Source organism: Takifugu rubripes, chromosome 5, assembly GCF_901000725.2.
Source record: "Takifugu rubripes chromosome 5, fTakRub1.2, whole genome shotgun sequence".
Taxonomy (NCBI): Eukaryota; Metazoa; Chordata; class Actinopteri; order Tetraodontiformes; family Tetraodontidae; genus Takifugu; species Takifugu rubripes.
This window is the reverse complement of record NC_042289.1, coordinates 10657660-10666527: the sequence shown is the minus strand read 5'-3', so window position 1 is coordinate 10666527 and position 8868 is coordinate 10657660. Positions and strand designations below refer to the sequence as shown.

The window sequence follows — 8868 nt, the reverse complement described above, 5'->3', positions numbered from 1 at the left end:
GCGCGACGTGACCGCGGCAAAACCGCCTTTGCTGGTTCCAGCGTGGATGCTAATCAATAGGTGCGCAAAGAAACACGGTCACAAACAACAGAACCCGGAGCGCCGACAGAGGAAACGTCCACGTTGTGTTGACGGCGGCCGAGGTCATCGGAAGACGGCGTCCCTTAAAGTCCTGGCATGAAATAATGAGAATGAAGCTGAAAGTCGATATTCTGTGAAATATTCACGGGGTTCCTTTAAAAGACAAAACGCATATAGAATTATGATGGTGCGTGACGTCAGAGGGGTGATTAAATATTTATGGTCGGTAGCCTCGGCGTCTGTATCTCCACAGCGTGATTAGAGCGGAGGGAGGAAGGTGGGCCGAACGCCGAAATCCCCCGACGCGCCGCGCACACTTTCATGGACATTCCTTCCTCTTTTCTCTCCTCAGTCGATGGGGAGCGCGGTCCGCCGGGGATCGGCTTTAAGGCTCCTCCACTTCACTCTACTTGGCTGTGAAACTTGTTTTAAAGCGGGACTGACCCATTTTAGAGGAGGCAGCTCGCGTCCCGCGCAGTTTCCGCGCAGTTCGGCAGCCTATGAGAGGACGAAACGCCGTTTACGCGCGGTTGATGCCTCCAAAAAGCCGCCCCTCTCCGCCTATAGCTGAGTGCCTGACTTCGGAACCTGGGATCCTGTCGGACTCCCACCGCAGACCAGCAGAGGAGCGGGACTCTGATGGAGAACCATGCGGCACTTTGAACCCATGGAGACATGGCACAGAGGCTCCTCTCCCCCTCCAACCGATCCAGCGCCCGGCTCGCCTTCCTCCTCACCGTCTCTCTGTCCTGCACTTATTTATGCTACAGCATCCTGTTCTGTCGCAGCACCGTCATGACCCGCCGGGCTTACGAAGGGAAGAAGTGCCAGCAGAACCAGAACGCGGCCGGTAAGAAACTTCTTGGGAGAGCCGACGTTTGCGCGTCGCTGGAAGTCCGGACCGCGGAGGAGCGCGGCTCCGGCGGGCAGCGCGGAGACGCCGCCTCGTCCGGGAGCCTCTGGGTCGACACCAAGTTGAGGAACACGAGTGTGGCTCAGAAATACGGGAACAAGAAGCTACCGAACGCGTTAATAGTGGGCGTAAAGAAGGGCGGCACCAGGGCGGTGTTGGAGTTCATCCGGATTCATCCAGATGTGCGCGCGCTCGGCACAGAGCCGCACTTTTTCGACAGGAACTACGACCGAGGGCTGGACTGGTACAGGTGAGAACCAGGAGACTCTGAGGCGTGAATCTGTTTCACCTTCTCGCGGTGCGTTATTAATTCAGCAGTCACAGTTGGCGGCGTGTGTTGAGCTGAGGGCCGACACCACTGCCCCCCCACCCCACCCCCATCCACCCCCACCCCGACTGAGATCAGAAGTTGGGCTGTACTTTGTAGCCACGCAGGCTGTCCTCTCAGCGCTGCAGATGTTCTGAGGCGAGCGGGGAGCTCGGGGTCAGTGCAGGGATCAGGCAGCCGCTGCGGGACGGAGCAGCTCTTTGTAGCTCCGCTTCATATCTCTTATTCATAGCCGCGCGGCGAGAGGCCGCTCCGCTCTCAATGTCTGCAGATGTTTGCGCAGCGTCGGGCCTGACGGCTGATGTTCCTCGGAGCGGAGCTTCTGCACCACCCGCAGCAGGTCGCAGGTGTCGGCTGCGGTCCGAGCTCGGGATTAAAAGCTTCAATGTGGCTGATTCGTGTTCGTCTGTGGACAAATCACATCTTCCAAAACCTCTAGAGAGGCAGAATCGTCCCACAGGCGGTAAAAAACGGAATTTATTCATAAAAGGAACTTAGTTCCAACCTTGAACTTCTGTCTTGGCGGCGGAGGGAGAGTAGCACACGCGCACAGCAACAAGGCCGGGGGTGAGGAAGAGACACGTCTGAACACGCCGCCGGTCCCCATTTAGATTCAGTCCAACGCTGACACGATGCCACTTGAGCAAAATGGCCAAACTGGGATGCTGCACCCTTGTGGTGGGCGGCAGCCGTGGGATCAGATCTCAGTGCTGCGATGCTGCGGCGGACGCGGAGACGCTTTGGTTGGCGCCAGACGAGCCCTCGGCGATTATCCGCGCGTCACATTGAGCGTCTTCCCTTTTGATTAACTGTCACCTTTGTTTTCTCGGGGAATGTTGAGCGTCTTTGTCTGGAAACAGCAGATTGATCCACCAGTTGGGCCGGTAATAACGCCCCGCCCGCTGCTGTGGACGCGGCAAAAACGCCACAAAATGACACCACGATTACAGGCCGAGCTGACGGCGTCGCATTAGAAACCGAAAACGGTCAAGCGGCGTTCATCAGGTGACGCGACACGACTGACTGGAGTCTTAAAAAACAGGGATATCTTGAACGCAACCTCTGATTGATTCGATCCCCAAGTTTCCCACAGATTTTATCTTGTGGGAAGTTAAAGCAAAAACTGTCGAGAAACGGCCACTAGGGGGCGTCTGAACACACAAGGGAGGTGCCAAGCTAATAAAATCTTAAAGTGGAATTTAAAATGGTCATTTCTGCTACACCTGGCGTCTACGGGAGACACATTTACTGCAGCTTAGGCAGCCTGATAAAAGAGCACATTATTGTCGTGTCATCGTCATAGAAACCTGAAGGATGGGACGACAAAAAGGCTCCCCTGGCCCTCCTGGCAGGCCGTCCATGACAGTTCATTTAGCCTCAGAAGGGAGATTCTGCGGCGTCGGTTTCCACGCCCGCGCGCGCTAGCGCGGCCTCGTTTGTTTAGCGCGAAGGCGTCCGCAGAACCGCGCAGAACCTGATGAAATATTTCAGTCACCACTTTCTTTGCAGCTTTCTTCCCCCCCGTCCTCCGCAGAATCATAAAGATCAAACAAGAACATATTCAAGACTTAAAAGGGCGTCTCGGCGCCACTGATTTCACCAGAAGCTCTGAAACAAGTCTGAAGATGTACGAGAGGCTGCGGCTGCAAAAGTTCTCCAGGACAACGTTAATTAGCTCTGGGAGGTGAAGAACGCTGGAACGGCATCAGGGTGACGAGGACGGAAAGTCGGAGGTTCTCCTTTAACACATAAACCGGAGGACGGGATCGGACGGCTGCATTATTAATGAGATGTCGACCGTTCAGAGATACCGTCACGCTCGGTAGCTAGCGAGGAAAAGGTTTAAACCTAAAATGCTTGAACACGTTAAGGTTTATTTTGTGACTAAACGGGTCAGGACCATTCAACATTTGGCTGGACGTCCAAACTCAGCCAACAAATAACAACATGTCACTGAACAGAGACCCTCAACAAGGCGAGCGTGATGTTAGCGTGATGACGACGCCTCCATGTTCATAAGGGTCCCGGTGGAGTTTTTCCCCCAACAGCAGACATTTCTGTATTTGTTTATTCTGACAGGTGCAACGGCCTCCAGGGTTTTTTCCAATCACTCAGTCGTCTAGAGACTTGATTCGCTCCCCTGTCGATGACAGTTTGAATGACTTCCCAATAATTTAACCAAACCTGTGACCTGGACTAGATCAGAGTTCCTTATACGTTTGCAGTTCCAGGTCAGCGTTACGGAGAGATGCCAGGTGTCCGTACTGGAACGGCAGGCAGCACTGGCCAAACCCAGTTTATTAGGTTTATCATTGAAACTTGCACTGATCTTAAATCAGCTGCTTTAATTATAGCTAAAGTCCCTAATGTGTAATGAAATTAGCTCCATGTTCATAACTCAGACATTCGTTCAGCATTGTCTGGCTTCAACTCTCGGATTTCCTCTTCCTCGTCTCTAGAGTATAAAAATCTAGTATTTACAGCCTCCGATAAAAGTGTTGGCCATTGCTGGACACACCCACCCTCTGTGTCCGTGGCTAAAGGCTAACTAGCAGCCGCAGATGCATCAGAAATGCGCAGGTCGAACCTGCTGATCTCTGAACGTGCAGGTTCAGTTTCTTCTGTCTGAGCTTCTTCCTGGAGCGACACGCTAACGTTTTGAGTCGGGTATTTGGCAGCACTGCAGCTCTTCTGCAGCCGAGGACCGAAGACCGACCCCGCCGAGGTGGTCGCGAGTCATTTGTCCTTAATTAAATTAGAGGAAAATAGATGCTGGATTGTCCCTCAGCTAAATTGTTCTTCACCCCGACCCTCACCTGTGCAGCTTCGGCGCATCTTAACCGGCCTTTTATTTAACTCTTCGCTGGCTCCCAGGGCCGCCGGCCTCTGTGCTGATTAAGCGTCAGACGCCGCGGCGGCTGTAATCTCCGTGAGTGATACTTTAATAATGGAGCCGCCTCCGTGCTGGAGATCTCTGCTGTCAGCTCCAGACAGAGGCGAGCTGACGTTTTTAGGAAGCGCTGTCTCACGGGCCTTATGGGAATCACTCAGTGGGAGAACATTCGCTCCGCACGGCTCGCCGGGCCGGTTCTGACTGTTAATGGGTCTGGGGGGGGGGGTCAGGGAGGCACACCTGAGTGTTCTCTCGGTTCCTCAGGACACTGGAGTGTGGAATAAGTGTTCCTTTCTTCCCTTTTCTCTGAATTTCCTGGATTCAGGCGCAGAATTCCGCCCGTGCCCCATTAGCTTTGTTGTGGCGTCGCTTGTTTTGACCCCCGCCGGCCTCGCCGTCCCATCACTCGTCCGACTTTTCGCAATAAATCCAACCGCAGTGGTCTTTGTCTCCACTAATGAGCCTCCGTTGTGTTTCGGACAGTAAAGCGTGACGGCACGAGACCACGGCACCGCTGGGTTTCTGCCTCTCACCGCCTCCTGAAACCATTTGTGAGGAATTTTGCGTGAAAACCAGCGCGGTTGTTTCCTGGCCTGCGTTGCGTAGCTTCAGCTGCATTAGCACACGTCACACATATCACATACGACAAATGCCGAGTCAGCTTCTGTCTCCGGGAGTGGTCCTCTGGGCCGACCCATTTGGTGCTGATAGAGTTATTTAATCAGGGCGCCCCCTGCTGACAGGATGCTCCACTGCAGATACAGGAAACATCGGCTCTCTGCCGCAGGAGAACGCCGTCCCCGTCTTTAATGAGGCGCCTTTGGTGCTCTTTAAAAAGGACATTTGTGCTTGTGGCCGATTCCACCATAATGATCCAGCAGCTTCCAGAGGGAGCGCCCCCCACCTTTGCCGCGGCAGCACAGATGAATTGTTCGGCTGGATCGCCGGCAGGTTCTCGGCATCGTTGCGATCTCCACAGCGGCTCCGAGCAGAAGAGCGGCTCCTTAATGAGGGGCACCCACAGCATCGTTGACCCCGACTGTGGCTGCATCCAGGAAGCTGAACCCTTGCAACACTCCGCAATGACAAAGTGCTTCATTTACCTTTGCAACGCTTCCCATCCCATAATGAGCACAAACACAAAAACCAAAGCGGCCTGTAATTTCCGGTTTCTGCCTTCTCCAGCTGTTAAACAAGCGGGAAAAAAACTTAAGCTGCTTTAAGCGTTAAAAAAAGCCACCTTCTGTGTTACACCTAAAGCTCAATCTGCTGAGATTTCAAATGTGGCGTTGACGGGAATTCTGTAATTACAGCGCCAGATCAAATCCCCAGTCCTCCACAACCACTCGGCTTTCAGCCGTGTTGTTCCGATTGACCAGATCTCATTAAACGTCTCTTCCTCACCTGACGGCTGATTAAGGTGTCACAGGCGAGCCGCTAATGCAACCTGACGCAAAGTTTCACCGGGAAGACGACTGTAAATTATTCAAAGACTCTGAGCGAGGGGCCGCTAATCCATCGGAACGCTCGGCTCCAGCGTCTCTTCCTGACCTCCTAAAACAGAAGCCAAAGTTTGTTTCCAGCTGTCAGATGTTCCACAAGAGCAGCCTCAATTGCTAACATAATTACACAGGTGAGCTGCTAGCTGGAGACCGTAGGCTGCAGGCTGCTGCCACGGTAACCAGCTTTAGGAATAACTCGGCTTTCATTCATTTATTGTTCTCCGGCAACGACGGCTCCTTAATAATGTGGTCTATATACTCGGAAGGGCGCACGTTGTCGTGCACGCTTTGCTGCCATCGTCGGCTGAGTTGAGATGTATTGTGGGATACATCCCCGTCCAAGTCCCATCTGAATTCCACTGGAAAACTCGGGGATTTGGGATTGGAATCGGAGCCGTCGACTAACGCTGAGATGGAGTCTTCACCTGCAGGCGTCTCCTACGGTTTCTGTCTGAGCGCCGTGTAATGGCGTGAAGCGGAGGAGGCTCTAACGAGGCTAGCCGGGATTAAAGGGAGCAACCGGTAGCACAGGATCCATTTTTATTTTGCGTGCTCCAGCGAGAGCAGCCTGACGCCGGAAAAACCTGTGAAATCTGTTGATGTTATTCACTTTCTGGAAACACGTTTGTTTGCACGGCACCGTAATGCACACACTATTTTAGGCGAAACGACGTGATCGCGCTGCCAGTTCTGTCGCGACGTGACGGGTTCTGAACCAAGGGAAAGATGGAGGGGGTGTGTGTGGGGGGGGGGGGGATCCTCTCATCTGACAGTAATGAAAACCAGCTGACGGAGGCGTGAGCGGAGCGGCGTTCCGATCCCGAAGCCGGCGAAACCTTTGTCGGTTTGTTAGTGCAGTAAAACCGAAAAGAAGCTGTTGTTATAAAAGATTAATAGTCGCCTCGTGGCCCCGAGGCAGCCAAGCCGAGAACTTCATAAATAAAGCTAAATGGATCAATATTTCCCGGCCCGGACAGGTAACCTACAGGCAGGCGCGCCTCCGCCAGGCAGCGCGGGAAGGTTGGCTTTTAATGGAAACCTTCCCCTGCAATAATCCAGAGTGCAGGATTTAATCACAAAACATGTCAAAAGAAATAAACAGTCGCTCGGCGAACCGGAGAAATTACGGGATGTAGTCTGGAAAATGTAAGGTCGCCGCACAAACACGCAAGAATAATAAAGAATAATTGTTGGAACCCTCACAGAAGGTCAACGCCAGAACCGCTGCGCACTGCCGGGTCAGTTGGGTTCAGAACTCATCCGTGTGTCTTCCTCCCTGTCTCTTCAGGGGGCTCATGCCGCGGACCCTGGACGGCCAGATCACATTGGAGAAGACTCCCAGCTACTTTGTCACCAGAGAGGCGCCGCGGCGCATCGCCAGCATGTCCCAGGAGACCAAACTCATCGTGGTGGTGCGGAACCCGGTCACCAGGGCCATCTCCGACTACACCCAGACGCTCTCCAAGAAGCCCGACATTCCCACCTTTGAAGATCTGGCCTTCAAGAACAGGAGCCTGGGCCTCGTCGACGCGTCCTGGAACGCCATCCGGATCGGAATGTACATCCTGCACCTGGAGAACTGGCTGCAGTACTTCCGGCCGTCGCAGATGCACTTTGTGAGTGGGGAGCGGCTGATCACGGACCCGGCGGGGGAGATGGGTCGGGTCCAGGACTTTCTGGGGCTGAAACGGATAATTTCCGAGAAGCACTTCTACTTTAACCGAACCAAAGGTTTCCCCTGCCTGAAGAAGCCAGAGAGCAGCAGCCAGCCGCGCTGCCTGGGAAAGTCGAAGGGCAGGACGCACGTCCAGATCGAACGGGAGGTCATAGAACAGCTGCGGGAGTTCTACCGACCCTTCAATATCAAATTCTACGAGACGGTGGGCCAGGATTTTAAATGGGACTGAGAGACTGTCGCTGATTTTAGAGTGGCCACCTCTGGAGGAAGAGGAGGGCGTCGTCGACAAACTGGTTGAATCAAAGTTTATAAAGTTCTATGTTTAAAGTTTAAAGTAATATGGACGACAAGACAGGCGTGGAGACCAGAAATGGACTCATAGCTTCATGTTCCGAGTGGGATCGTTTTGATAACAAGTGTGATTCTGTAAAGAAATGATTCCACATGTTAACCGGATTGATCCGCATTACTCCACACCTGACTCCAGCCGAACTGGTTTCACCCCTCGGAATGTTGAATCACAGCTGCTGAATAAATGTATGAAGGGGGGAAAAAATGTCAGAGTTGGATTAATTTTACATGCTGATGGTTTTGTGACATTAGTTTAATGTGAGCATAGAAATAAAGGGGGCGAAGGTCACACGGTCACGTGGTCATTGGTGACATTAGGCGTCCGCCAGCAGGTGCAGCAGAGTCCAGAGTTTCTTTTTAGCAAATATTGATCAGCAGCTGCTCTAATTTAACGAGGGCGACACAACCGGGCCTTTCATTTATCATCTGATCGGCTGAACGTCGATGTTTCGGGGTTACGGAACACTTTCAGAAGCACGCAGCAACTGTTCTCAGCCCTGGACAACTTCAGGCGGGTAGAACCAGACAAAGTCAGCAGGTCCATCGTCATGGAAGATCCATCCCGTTAATGCTGAAGAATTCCCTCTGATAGATCTGATCTCTCTCTGAATGGGTCTCCACGCTTCACAACTTCCTGGATTTTCACCATAAAGCCAATCAGAGTTGTCATTAATAATTTCCACCAAGGCCGGCACAATTCTCCCCACAAAGGAGGAAGAAAGGAGGGAAAAGGAGAAAAAAGGAGGGAAAAGGATGGAAAAGGAGGAAGAAAGGAGGGAAAAGGAGGAAGAAAGGATGGAAAAGGAGAAAAAAGGAGGGAAAAGGCCAAGCTAATACATGCAAATGTATGCTGGATGGAGCTGTTCTGTGGGATACGGAGGCACCGAGGGGGGTTTGCACTGCACAGATTACATATGTCAGACGGCAGCAGGATCAGGCCCGCTGACGACCTCGCCGCTTATTTTAAATGAAGTCCCCAACTGACAGCGGCTTAAGATTTAACTTTCACGGCGAGGACACAACAAACGGCGCCAAAGCCGGGAGTGCTGGCGTGGTTCTTCTGCCTTTTCAGACCAATTTATCGAGCCCAATTAGTGTGAGGAGTTAACACCCTCCCCGTGT

At 52.8% G+C, this 8868-nt stretch overlaps 1 protein-coding gene across 1 annotated transcript; it reads left to right on the top strand.

The window, feature by feature from the left end:
• Window positions 1–356: 356 nt before the first annotated feature.
• hs3st2 (heparan sulfate (glucosamine) 3-O-sulfotransferase 2) lies at window positions 357–8039 on the top strand. The gene is made up of 2 exons (XM_003964847.2): window positions 357–1244; window positions 7006–8039. The coding sequence occupies exons 1-2, from the start codon at window positions 757–759 to the stop codon at window positions 7622–7624; spliced, it is 1107 nt and encodes a 368-aa protein (XP_003964896.2). The 5' UTR covers window positions 357–756; the 3' UTR covers window positions 7625–8039.
• The last annotated feature ends 829 nt before the right edge of the window (window positions 8040–8868 follow it).